Source organism: Thamnophis elegans, chromosome 15 (assembly GCF_009769535.1).
Source record: "Thamnophis elegans isolate rThaEle1 chromosome 15, rThaEle1.pri, whole genome shotgun sequence".
NCBI lineage: Eukaryota > Metazoa > Chordata > Lepidosauria > Squamata > Colubridae > Thamnophis > Thamnophis elegans.
In genome coordinates, this window is record NC_045555.1 from 102,002 (window position 1) to 114,877 (window position 12,876).

At 62.3% G+C, this 12,876-nt stretch overlaps 1 protein-coding gene across 2 annotated transcripts in view; it reads left to right on the forward strand.

The window, feature by feature from the left end:
- Window positions 1–651: 651 nt before the first annotated feature.
- The window catches only part of LOC116518464 (kazrin-like), a 32,484-nt gene continuing 20,259 nt past the window's right edge, over window positions 652–12,876 (forward strand). For both annotated transcript variants that reach the window (XM_032231884.1, XM_032231886.1), the window contains exon 1: window positions 652–1,038. In XM_032231884.1, coding sequence (XP_032087775.1) covers window positions 846–1,038 — 193 coding nt within the window. In that variant the 5' untranslated portion in view covers window positions 652–845. The remainder of the gene's footprint in view (window positions 1,039–12,876) is intronic.

Below are 12,876 nucleotides of genomic sequence, written 5' to 3' on the forward strand. Positions count from 1 at the left end.
TTGTGCTGTGGGAACCCAACCACCCCGGGGGAGGCTCAGCAGGGGAATCGGACCCCCCCTTTGACTCAATCACGGCCGGTTCTCTTCGGGGATTCTGGCAACGGAGGGCTGGCTTTAGCGTGTTGTGGGAACTCAGCCAACCGAGGCGCACCGGCGCGATGGGCTCAGGGAGGCCCTGCCCGAACAGGCAGTCCGCGAATTCCCGGGGCTGCCAGCGGCGTGGCGGGGCCGCGGGGGCTTCGCTCGGGGCAAACGGGGTGGGCGGGGTCTCTGCTGCGCCATCGCCGGGAATGGCCGCTCCCGACCGGCCTCCGGAGAAGCCGAGGAGCTCCGAGTCCGAACTGGCCAGCCGCGCTCTCGCTCCCCTCCGCGGCTCTGGGAACGCCGCGCGTCTGTTCCGGGCGCCCACCCGACCCAGAGCGGCCGCTGCTCCGCCGGCCGCCCTCCCCGCGGAGTCCTCCGGCGGCCGCTCGCCGCGCCTGGCCGCTGAGGTGGAGCCGCGCAGAGAGCCCGGGCGCGGGGAGCGGCGGCGGCGGCGGCGGCGGCTGCTCTGGCCAGGCCGGAGAAGGGGCGGGGGGCCCGGGCGGCGGGGCGGAGCCGGGGGCGGAGCTTGCGGTGCCCCCCCCCTCTTCCTCCCGCTCGCTCCCTCTCCCGCCGCCTCCCGCCCCGGCCGCGCTTCTGCCAGCCGCGCCGCCGGCCTCGGGAGCAGCCCCAGCCGGCGGGCGGGCGGGCGTCGCTGCCCCGGGAACGTCGGGCGGAGACGGCGGGGCCGGGCGCGCCATGCGGCGGCTGCTGCAGAGGCTGAGCCTGCCGCCTTGTCCCCCCCGCAGGCCAAGATCGCCGGCATGATGGAGGGGAACCAGCAGCTGGCGCTGCGCATCGACGGAGCGCTCCAGGCGGCCGGGCAGGAGGTCAGCGCCCTGCGAGCCGAGCTGGGCGCCGCCAGCCGCAGACTGGCCGAGCTCAGCGCCGACGGGCCCCCCTGCGCCGCCGAGATGGCCGGAGCCGGCCCGGACCCCGCGCAGCCCAGCCTGCAAGGTAAGCGCCCCGCTCGGCCCTCCAGAGGCGACGGGGGGAGGCGGGCGGGCACGGGGGCTGCTCTGCGCCTGCCCAGCGGGCGCCCGTCTCTGCGCCGCGCTCTCGAGGGGAGCTGCGCGGGACCAGCCGCTCGCGGGCCGACCTGCAACCGGGTGGGAGTTCCGCTCGCGGCCGGCTCGGCCGGGCGATTTTCCGGCCGGCCGCGGGTTCGCTGCTCGGCCTGTCTCCCGGGCGGAGCCGGGGAAGGGCTGCCTGCCTCCCTCCTCCTTCCCGCGGACCTGGCCCTTGGCCGAGAGGGTTGGTTGGTGGGAGAGAGCCCGCCGGTGCCGCTCCTGGAGCTGGGCTGGGCCGGCTGAGCGGCCGGGGCTCGGGGCGGGCGGCGTCGGAGGGGCCTTCAGAGCTGGGGGGGCTCTTCGGAGGGAGAGCCAAGAGCCCCCCCGGGGGGCGGGGATTGTGCAGAGGAGGGTTGGAGCGATGACGTCATGGGGCTCAGGTCCTCGGTGGCGGCGGCAGCAACATCTGGCTTCTGCCCCCCCCCCAAAGTGCCCGTGGGGGGCAAGTGAGCGACGTCCAGAGGAGCCGCTGGGGAAGCGGTTGGGAGGCGACGGGAGGCCCCTCCCCGCCCAAGACCCGGGAGGGCCTGAATTGGGTGTCTATCCCGCTTGGAAGCGAAGGGAAGGCTCTGCCCCTCTTTCTCTTCCTCTTTCTAGTAACAAGTCTGGATCTGCCTAGGAAATCGCCTCTTCCTGGGATTTTCGGGGGGGGGAGGGCGGAGGGGAGGACTTGGCAGATGGAGCCCCGAAGGCGTCTCGGCTGGGGCTTCTCGTGGAACATGCGGCAGCCGCAGCAGTTGCAAGAAATGTGTGTGGGAGGGGGATCGCTGCCCCCACCCCCCAAGCAAAGCCAGGAAATGGTCGTGGAGCTAAGTGGCTGAGGCCCCTGGCACAAGGTGGGCATCCGCCCCCAGCCCCCTCAGAAATCAGCCGGAGCAGCCTCAGGAGAAGGGGCCCTCTGCTGCGGCTGGAGGGGTTAGGAGGGTCCGGGTGCCCTGCAGTCTGGCATCCCCCCCCCCCCGGCCCTTTCCAAGGTCTGCTCGGTGCCAGGGCCCATCAGCACCCATTAAACTGCAGTGGGGATGTGTTGGAGGGTGGGTGGTGGGGCAGGCCAGGCGTGGCCTTCAGGGGCTCCAGTCCCTCCACTGAGCCTGTGGGGCACGGTTGGTGGGAGGGGAGGTCCGGCATGTTAGTCCCGATGCCCTCTGATGATGCCCTCTGGTCTTTTCTTGCCTGTTCAAAAGTGGACAGGCTGCCTCCCAAGGGGGGGGGGGCTCCTCTTTCCCCACTGCTTCTTTAAAGGGCCAAGAGAGTCGGGAAGGGCATCGTATGCACCCTCTCACCCCCACCAAGCAGAGACCCCTGGTTGAAGGTTGAGCCTGGAAAGGGGTTGGGGGGCCCTCGGGAATCGTATCGCCAAATCTTAGTTGCCAATTGGTGGCTCTTCAAGTCCCTGCTGTGACGTTTGGGGGCCAGAGCTGGCCACGAGGAGGAGACTCTAGAAGCCCCAGCCCTGCAAGGAAGGAAAGGCTCCATTATCCTGCTCTCCCAACTCTGCTTCTTTCCTGCACGTTTCCATTCGGTGTGAGGAAAACAGAGAAGGGTGATCCTGCCAGCCCCTTTCCAGGGAGAAGGGCATTGTGGGGGCAGGGCTCTCCAGAATGACAGAAGAATATCCTGCCACTCGGCCCATCCGCCCGGACTTCCACCCTTCCCTTCCGCTGGCTATCTGAAGGGAAGCTGCTCTCTGCCCGCTCAGAAGCGTCTCCCTCCGTCCCAGCCCCAGTTATGGGGAGGAAGCCTCCTGCCTGGGAAGAGAAGGAGGGAGAAAGGGTTGGGGGCTGGCAGGGGGCAGGGGTCTCCTGCCCCCCCCCCCTTCCTGGGGCCCAGGGACACTCCTTCCGTGGTGGGGGCTGCCCTCTGCACCTTCCGGCCCTTCCTTGGTGAGCCCGGCTTCCCTGGTTGGCAGCTGGCACAGGCAGCCTGAGGTCATCTGATTTCCGGTCAAGCTGCCCTTTGATTTGTGAGGAGTGGACGTAGCCTGGACACCAGGGCTTCTGCCAGGCCCTGCATGGAAGCCCCTGCCGTGTGTAAGAAAAGGGTTTCCCCCCCCAATAGAATTTGAGTCTGGGGGCTCTTTGTCTTTGGGCCAATCTGGGCATTAGACTGCAGCTGGGCACCATCGGTCGGGGGTCTCTGGGAGCTGCACAGAGGCTCTTTCAAGGCCAATTGCGGGTGGCACAGCTGAGCTCTTGACCACTCCTGGCCTGAGAGGTGCACCTGTGCCAGCCCCAAGTGGCTGCCCTCGACCCACTCCTCCTCCCCCACCCCCCCCACCCCGATCCGGCACAGCTGGAGTGGGCAATTGCCTTTGAGTCCCCACTGCTTCGCCTTCCTTTCCCCCTGGGTGCCTAAGGCTGAGACGGTCTGGAGGGGGCTGGGGAGTGCCAGGAGCCGGGCCTGAAGAAAGATGCGGCTGCTTTGAAGAGAGGCCCTGCCCTCCTCACAGGCCCACGTGGGTGCAAAGCCTCTGCTCCCGGCTGGGTTGCGGCCTTTAGCAGCCCAGAAGAGTCCCTCAGCCCCCCTCGCCCTCTGCAGAGAAGTCAAAAGTGGGAAGGAGAAGAACGGGGGAATTCATTCCAGTGGGCCCAATGTGGTTCCCGTGCTGTTTGTGTTCTCGTGTCAGCTGCCCTTCCTCTCTTACGGCCACTCTTCCTGTGGGGGCTGCTTTGAGGTAGCTGCCCCAGGAGAAAACGTGGCCACCGTTGGCTTTTTTGGAGGGGGAGGGGGGCACCTTGGCATTGGCATCTCGTGTCGCTGAGAGAGCCTGGCACTCTGGCGCAACCACTCGCTAACAAGGTGCTCTGAAGGGGTGAACACAGCCCGTTAATTAAATCTGCAGGCCCTGATTAAATTGGAAGCAGTTGCAAATATGGGGAGGGGAAGTTCAGGCGTCTGTGGGGGCAGGGAGGGAGACTGGTTGGGGTTGATCCTGCAAATTCTCCTCTTTTGCCCCAGTGGGAATCAGGGCGGAGAGCAGCTGCTCACTGGGGGACGATGGGATCTGTGGTCTTCCTGAGGTGTTTTGGAGGGCAGCAGGTGGTGCATTGATACAGGGCTCTTCTCCTAGGACAGAGCCCCCACTCGGGCTCATAGTTGCTGCCATTGGCTCAATTTAGAGGCCAGCCTGCATTTCCTGTTGCCTTGAAAACCCACCCGGCAGGGTCCTGTTCCCAGGGAAGCACACATCTGGGCATCAAAACGTGAAAAAAGCCAAGAGCATTTTTTGTTCCAATCTAAAACTGCTCCTCTTTGAACCCCTTTTTTCAAGTGAAATAGGAACCTGGCACGCCAGCCTGCAATTAAACGGGTGTGTGTGTGTGTGTCTTTGTGTGTTCTCTCTCCCTCCCCCCCCCCTCTCTGAGAGGAAGGGCTCCGAGGGAAGGAAGCGTTTGGGACTTCTGAGGAGATGGCCCACTAAAAGGGAAGGGCGTGAGGAAAAGACACCACCCGGTGATTGATTTCCTGTGAGGAGGCCGGACTAAAATCACCAACATGATTATGAAAAAAAAGAAATAAAGAACATCATTCCTTTGGGCTGACCTGGATCTACTCTCCTCTTTTTCTCATAAAAATAATAATCCTCCACCGCCACCTGAGGAGGGGGCTTCTCATCCTGAAGAATAACGATGATGGGGGGATTCTAGTGAATATCCTGCTCAGCAACAGAGGGTTCCTTTTTGTGGGGGGGGGTCCATTTTCTTCGGGCAGGGGCTGTGAATGGCAGATGGGGAAGTGGCTCCCCTATAAGGAAGCTGGGGCTAGGCTGTGGGGTGGGCAGAGGGGGTGAGATTCCTGTCTCCCCCCCTGCCCCCGATCGCCTGTTCAGTCCAAGGAGGAGGAGGAGGAGGAGGAGCAGCCAGAGCGGTTGGGAGACCTGAGGTCCAAAACCGTCCAGATGTTTGGCTGTGGAGTCAAGGAAGCCCCCCTCCCCTTTCTGGCCCACCTCTTGTTGCCCAGGAACCGAGTCTCCTGCCGGGGCGGCCACAAGTGCCAGGGCATGGGGGGCTGGCAAGGGGGCCTTTCGGGGCAGCTCCCTGTGGTTTTCCCAGCCAGGCTCAAGCAGCCCGTGAGGGAAGGAGGTGTCCAGCGGCTCATAGAAACCTGCAAGGAGGAGGTGGACGTCCTGGATCCGTGGCCAAAAGCCGGGAGCTGAGCCACCCCCGTTCCGGCCTGAGGACGTGGCTGACCCACAGCGGCCACGGAGGGCTTCCTGTCGCAGCCGCAGCGGCTCTGGCCAGCGGTTGCAGGGGCCTTAGAGGGCTGGTGGTGGTGACCCAGGCTCCCTCTGTGCCCTGCCCAGCCGCCTTTGGGCATGCCTGGACGGCAGCCTCGTCTGTCTCTAACCTCGTCTGGCTGAGGTTAGGCAGCCTCCGGCTGGGATGGAGAAACACACTTGGACCAGTGAAGGGTCTCAACCTTCCCAACGCCCATCACCCTTGGATGCAGCTCCTCATGTTGTGGTGACCCCCCCCCCCAACCATAAAATTGTTTTATGCTTCCCGTATTTTTTCTGAAATACGTGTTTTCCGATGGTCTTAGGCGACCCCTGTGAAAGGGCCGTTCGACCCCCAAAGGGCTCCCGCCCCGCAGGTTGAGAACAGGAGGCCCCGGTTTGCCAGGTGTTGTCAGCTCGGCTTGCCTTGTGTGAAAAGGCCCACAGCTTACATTTTTTATTTCTCCTTTCTGATGACTCTTCACATTCTCCGGAGGTCTTTGCTGTGGTGGTGGTGCCTGCAGCCTTCTCCGGGCCCAAGAGCCGGAAGGAGGAGGGTCCTCCCCTCTGAAGGTCCCATTCTGTGTCTCTGTGGGGGAACCCCACACTCCGGCCTGTTGCGCGATGAGAGGAGCCCGAGGAGCCCCGAGGCCGCCTGCTTTTACTTTTAGCTCCCCCCCCCCACAAAGTCTGAGTCCTCTGAACAGATTGCAGAGTTCCTTTCTAGACGTTTATTCGTTTATTCCCTTGCTTCTTGGCCACGTTTGCCAGGCTGTCCGACTGCAGAGCAGCTGTGGGCAGCTCAGGAACAGGCGGAGGGCAGCAAAAGGAAAGCTGGAAGCCTCGAGTCAGGTTTCCCCCCAGGGGCCCACGGCCACTCCGGCCCTCCCTCCGAGAGAGGGGCTGCCCCAACCAGGGCCCACCTGACCCTGCCCCAGAGGGGCCCCTGGAGGTGGCAGGTTTCAATGCCTGGGACCCACACAGAACCCTTCTCCTCCCCCCCCCCTCCCAGGGGTGCAGGGCACCCAGTTTGCTGTCCTGCTGGGGATGTCCAGGGCCCTCCGGCCTCCATTTCTCTGGCCGTCCGTGCTGCCTTCAGTGCCACCCCTGCCGCTCCTCCCCTGGTACCAGTTAGTGCGCTGAAGAAGGCTCAACCAGGGTAATTATGGAAGGGCCTCGTGGTTCAGCAGAGTGGCAGTAAATACCAGCTGCACGGTGCCCACGTTTGGCGCTCTGGGAGAAAATGTGCCCCTGTCTTCTGGATCGATGGGTGAGGGGGGCTTCTGCGCCCGTCCTCTCCCCGAGAGCCAACGGAGGCATTCCTGGGGGGAGGGGCCTTTTGAGCTCTCTTTGCCTCTGGTCTCCCCCCCTGCCTTCTTCTCCCTGGCACCTCCGCTAGATTCAGGCATGCTGCATTTTGCGGCCTGAATTAGAAAAACAAGTCCCTGGGAGCGATTCTCCCTAAGAATCCAGGCAGCCAGCAGGGCCCTCGGCATCTTTTGCACCTGCAGCCGCGACCCAGGTGTGCCCTGCAGCCTGTGCAGCCTTGTCTGGCTCCCCTGGGCCTCCTTCCCACCTTTGCTTGGGCAGCAGGGCGATGGGCGAGGGCCGGGCACAGGCCTCCCCTGCTCAGCCTCCTCCTCCGTGGAGAGCCTCACTTCAAGCACGAGGCCGGGCGCTCAGCCTTGGCATGGAGGACGGGCGTGGGCTGCTGCTCAGGGCCGCCACAACTCCTCTCCCTCCCTCTCCCTCCGCTGCCGAGAGGAGCCCCCGGGGTGTCCCCAGTGAAACCGCCTAATCTCTAATCCTGGGCCGGGGGGGGGGGGGAGGGCTCGGCCCCTGCTTCTCCCCGGGGGCCTCTTCCAGATGCTTTTCCTGACAGATGTTTCCCAGCCGGGCCTTCCTTCCTCCTCCTGGTTCCCAGGGAGAAATCTCCTCCTCCTCTGCCTTCCCTTTCAGAGCTCAGCAGGAAATCCCTGCCCTCTTCCGGGTATCCCAGCCGGGCCTTCAAGGGAAGCCGCCCCTCGTGGCGTAAGTGTGGCACACGCTTACCCTGAGGCTTCGTGGCCTTGTGCCCTCGGCTCTCCAGGTGCCCCCTTCCCTCCCCCATCAATCTCCCCATCGTCGGTGTGCTCCAGGGGGGTCAGAGGGCGACCCTTTCCTGACCTTGCACCCCCCCCCCCCACACGCCTCCTCAGTCCTTCCACTGCAGTGAATTTCTGCTGCTTTTCCATCCGGGTGAATTCTGCCATCCCAGCCTCTCTCGTGGGTTGGGGTCTGGCTGCCCTCAGAGCCGGTGGAAGCCGCCAGCAGGGAGCGGGGCCAGGGGGAGCACAGAGAGAGGCAGGGATGAATTGGAGCAAGGTTGGCTGAGCCTCCTAAGAGCCTCCGGGGGGGGGGGGAAGGGCGGGGGCGGAGTTGTTGCTCTGGCTGTGGGTGATGGGCAGCCTCCCCCCCCCCCCGCCCAGGGCCAGTCACCTCCGATGCTTTGGGGCTCTGCTTGAGTCCTTAGCCTTGCCGGGCTGATCCGCAAAGGCCTTGGCTGTCTGTCCCTACTTGCTCGGTGCAGAAAGCGGCCCCTTCCTCTTGCCCCCTTGAGCTCCTGGGTCAGGCCTGGCACCCTGGAGCCCTTCGCCCCGTCCACGGTCAGGAATTGGAGGGGCCTCTGTCGAGCCTTATTCTGGCAAAGGGAGAGCTGCCGTGAATTGCCACACTGGCAGTCCGTTCTTACCGTCAAGCCACGAAGCTCTGGCCCTCCTTGAAAGGCAAGGAAGGCTCTAGTCCTCATGAGTGGCTTCCTCCAAGCAGCCCCAAAATGAGGCAGGTCATCCAAGAGAGTCCATTTGCCTGTTCCCAGTTCTGACCAGCAGCAGCTCTGCGGGGCCAGAACTGAATTTGGGTGGGTGGGAGGGTGGGGTCCCCCTCTGGAGCGGCAGCTGAACTGGGTCTCTTTCCTGCCCCCTGCAGCACTTCACCTCCCATGCCCAGAGCTGGCCGGCGATGCTCCCACCCAGGGACGGTCCCTTCAGCTGCCACGTGCCCCCCCCCCAGACGCAGCTTTTAAGGGGGTTGTGGAGGGAAAGTGGGTGGGGCCACCCAGGAGCAGCAGGTGAAAAGGGAAGGACCCCCCCCCCCACCAGGGGACGAAGACTATTGTTCCTGCAGTGGCTCATCCCTGGCTGTGCTGGAGGAGGAATCGCAGGGGGCATTGGGGGGGGGAGGGTCTCTGACCTTGAAAGCTGCATGGATGCTTCAGCCGACAGTTGCCAGAACAAGTAGGGGCGGAGACCCTTGTGAGCGCTGCATGCAATGAAATCTCCTTTTGATGCATGCCGATTAGTGTACATTCAAAGGGACAAAATTGTTCAGATTGTTCAAGAACAGTTAGTCAGTGGAACAACTTGCCACCAGAGGTTGTGGGTGCTCCGTCACTGGAGGCCTTCCAGAAGAGATTGGACGGCTGTTTCTCCAGAATGGTAGAGGGTCTCCTGCTTGAGAGGCGGTGGGGTCAGACTAGACGACCTCCAGGGCCTCCCCTTCCAATTATCTTATTCTGTAATTTTGTAAGCGGGTCCGAAGCGTGTCAGACCAAGCCCTTTGGGGAGGGGGTGTCTGCCCCAGCTGGGACCCAGCCTGGCTCCTGGGTGCCATTTGAGGCTTGGGGCCTGCCCTCTGGAACAGCACCCCCTGCACATCCACAGCCCTCTCCCCCACCTGCCGTCTTTCTCAAAAGTTTCTCAAAGTTTCTTGGCTGTTTCCGGGGTTTGAGCAGATGATTGTTTTCTTAAATTCTGTGTGCCGCCCAAAGTCAGCCGGGAATCAGTGACTTTGGCAGAGTGGATGGTATCCGTGGGGCAGCTCTGGTCCCTCCTGGCCTTCCCTTCTCACCCCCCTCCGCCTCTTCGTTGCTTGGCCTTCACCTTTTCCTCCCCAAATAATCCGCTTCTCCAATTCTACTCCCACTCGGGGGGGCAGCCGGCATCTGGCTCCCCATTTTATAGTTGCAGGATGGGAAACGGGGACCCTGCAATGCGCTGGTTCCGGTTTCCCCTTCTTTCCACTGGCGAAATGCCTTGCGGGGAGGTTTGTGGTGCACCAGGTGCACCTGACGGCTTTGAGTTTATCCGTGCAGAGAAGTTTTCACCTCCTTCCATTCCTGCACCTGCTTCTACAACTGCGGAGAACGACTTCTCCCCCACGAAGGTTCTTCCTCTGGGAGGCCCCGGGGCTTCTCGGCCCCTGAGGGCTCTTTGTGCCCACTGAGCAGGCCCCGCCCGGCGGCCGTCAGCCTAGATTTGGGTCCCTGCCAGCAAGCCAGGCAAGGTGAGGAGGGGAAGGAAGGACGAGCGCTTGTGAGACCTGTGACCGGCCAGCGCCGTTTCCCCGGGCCCTCCTCAGGCCGCGTTGGCTGATTCTGGGACCCCCCAGCGCTCCCTGCCAGGGTGGAGGGCGGGCTCTTTAGGGGCAGCCTAGGGATGGGGCTCAGCTCCCCCTGGAATGGGGCCTCCCCGCCCCCTCCTGGCTGCCTCCGGCCGGCTGCTCTGAAGGTGGCCCCGTGGTCGCCCTGACTCTGCATCACCCGCAAATGTGGCTGTCATTTCCCCAGAAACTCTGTCTTCCTCCTCTGCATGATTTAGCCTCTGGGGGCTTCCTAATAAGCTGTGTTTGTCCACTGCCCCCCCCCAAATGGCAGATAATGAGCCCTTTGCAAACCCCCCCCCCCCCCGCTAGATCCAAGCATCCTGGCTGTGGCTGGACCAAGGCTTTGTTCTCCCCCCTCGCTTCTCCCCTCCTCTTTTTACTTATTAATGGGGAGGGGGGTGAGAGCGGTGCTGCTGTCGGATAAATTAATTTCTTGCCCATTTCCCTGGCAGTCCTTGTCGCCTGAACGGCCCCCAGGAGGATCCTGTCTTTAGCCCTGATAAACCACCTCTGGCAGTGCCCCCACCCACACCGGAGAACAGCCAAGGATTGGGGCGGTGGGGGAGGGAGCAATTAAAGACTTTTATGGGCCCCATTTCTCTCTCTGCCTGGGGCTCCCGGGGCAAAAGTCCCAGGGGGCGAAATAAGTGGGGCTTTGGGGGAAGGGTCTTTTTTTGAAGACATCTGGTTCCTAGGCCAGTGGGACCAGGAAATCCCTCCACCTTCTTTTTATTGATGTATAGGCCGCCCCACCCCCAACAGCTCTGGGCACTGTTTTGAACCGGCATAGAGTGTGTGTGTGTGTGTGTGTGTGTGTGTCCCCCGTGGGGGTGTGTGCATGCTCTTCCTTTGAGGCCTGACTTCATCGTGGGCAGGATAATAACTCCACGGCTTGCAGGCGTTTGCTCGTCCTGGGTGCGTCTGGCAGGGAACAAAAGCAATATTCCTTCCTCCTCCTCCTCCTCTTCTCACAACAGCCCCGCGAGGTGGGCTGGGCAGAGAGAATGTGTGACTGTCCCAAGGTCAGCCGGGCGGCTTTCATGGCAAAGGCGGCACTGGAACTCCCCGTCTCCCTACTTCCTATCCTGGCGCCTGGGCTGCCATCACTCTTGGCCTCCCTTTCAGCTCTGCTCAGTTGCTTTTCATCCCTCTTTCTCCGTGGCCCCAAAAGGCCCCTGGTGCGAATGGGTCTGGGGCTGCGGCTGGGGGCCTCACTCAGCAGTCGCCCCCTGGACCACACAGGAGCCGGTGAGGGAGGAAGCCTTCCCTCTCTGCAGCTGAGCTGGCTTGAGTGCCTTCAGATCCGGGCTCAGCTGGGAAGCGTGGCCGGGGCTCCTGCCTCCTCCTCCTCCTCCTCTTTTTTCCCCATTTCAGGAGCAAAACCTGGCCATCCCCACCAGCCCCCAAAGGCCCCTGCAGAGAGAACATTTTGCCCGGAAGGCCAATCCAGCCGAAGTCTTCGTCTGAAAAGCCCCACCGGCCACTAAGCTGTGCCCGGATGCTTTCTAAGCACGACAGGAGGAAGCCCAGGGAGCTCGGAACAACTGGGGGAGAGAACGTGTCCCCCCCTGAGGACCAAACTGGGCGAGAGGCAACTTCTTGCCCAGCTCCAGGAGGCCTTCAAGCCCCAAGGCAAAGTTGCATTTTGCCCTTTTTGGCAACCACCAGAGGTGGAAATAGGCGCTGGTTTCAGTGGCAGAATCACAGAGTTGGAAGGGACCTTGGAGGTCTTCTAGTCCAGCCCCCTGCTGAAGCCGGAGACCCTGCCCCTTTCCAGAGAAATGGCTGTCCAGTCTCTGTCCAGACAGACAAGGATGGAGCACCCACCACTTCTGGAGGGGAGCCTTTCCTCCTGGTTAATTGTTCTGTCAAGAAGTGTCTCCTAGGATGGCTGTCTCCTTGCTCAGTGTTCCCAGAGGCCAGGCTGGGTGGGAGTGGGCGAGAGGCCCTTCCTTCCTTCCTTCCTTCCTTCCCTTCCCTTCCCTTCCTTGCTCCCACAGAAGGGAGAGGGGTCCCTTTCTCTTCCCTCCTGCCCTTTTTAAAGCTCCATCGCCCTTCCTGACCCCCCCCCACAATACCCTCTCAGCGTTCACCCAGAAACCGGAAGGCCCAGGCAGGCAGGACTTCTGCCAGGCGTCTCTCCAGCTGCCCTGGGAGGGCGAAGTTCCCCCGGTTGGACTGGCTGGGGACTTCGTAGCCCATCCTCCTTGCCTGACCGATGGGAAGTGTAGCACCCAGATCCTAAAAGGACACCCCTGTCTTTATCCGGGAGCATCTGTTGGCTTCAGTCCCGGATCCCCATTTTTATTGGGGTGGGGGGGTTTCACGCAGTGATTGAAACCCAGCAAACTGGATTAATCAAAACAGTCGTCTCCCCTTTGACGCCGGCCGTAGTTTTAATGAAGGAAACACGCGTGGGGATTAAATTAGCAGTCGAGGCAGGAAGGGGGTGCCGGATTGGTTGCCTTGATTAAGCCTCACGGAGAATTAGCCCTCTGATTAATTTTTCCTGCTCCTGGGTGTCAAAAGAGATTTCCTGATACAACCTTATTCCTGCCTCTTCCCTCCCCCAGGGAAGCAGCCGAGTCCACCCGAGGTTCACTGGGGCTCTTGATCTGCGGCTGAGCGGTCAGAATTCGCCCTGCGCCAGTTTCCCAGCGCTAAAGCAAGAGAGGTTAAATCTGGAGAGGAGGTTTTTGGCCCCTCCAGCCATCTCTCGCACCCCGGGGACGCCTGGTCGAGAACTTCTCAAGCTGGGCTCAACTCCAGCCACAGTGCAAGAAGCAGCTTCTCCCCCCCATCCCCCGACTCCATTTCCAAGCCCCACATCCTTGGATTTCCCGGAAGGAGGCGAGGGCCTTCTTGGCTGCCTCCCTGCCAGCAAGAGTGCAGCAGAGGCGCTTTGCCATCTTCGCCATCTGAGTGGAAGAAGGTCCTTTAACGCCCAGGGTGAGCTGAGCCCCTCCCCTTCCCTGGTAGCCTCTTCCCCCCCACCCCCACCCCCCACCCCCTGCTAATCAGGTCTGACCTGGCTTCCCTTTTCAAGGTCACCTGCTGTGTGCTGCCCCCTGCTGGGAACAATGACAA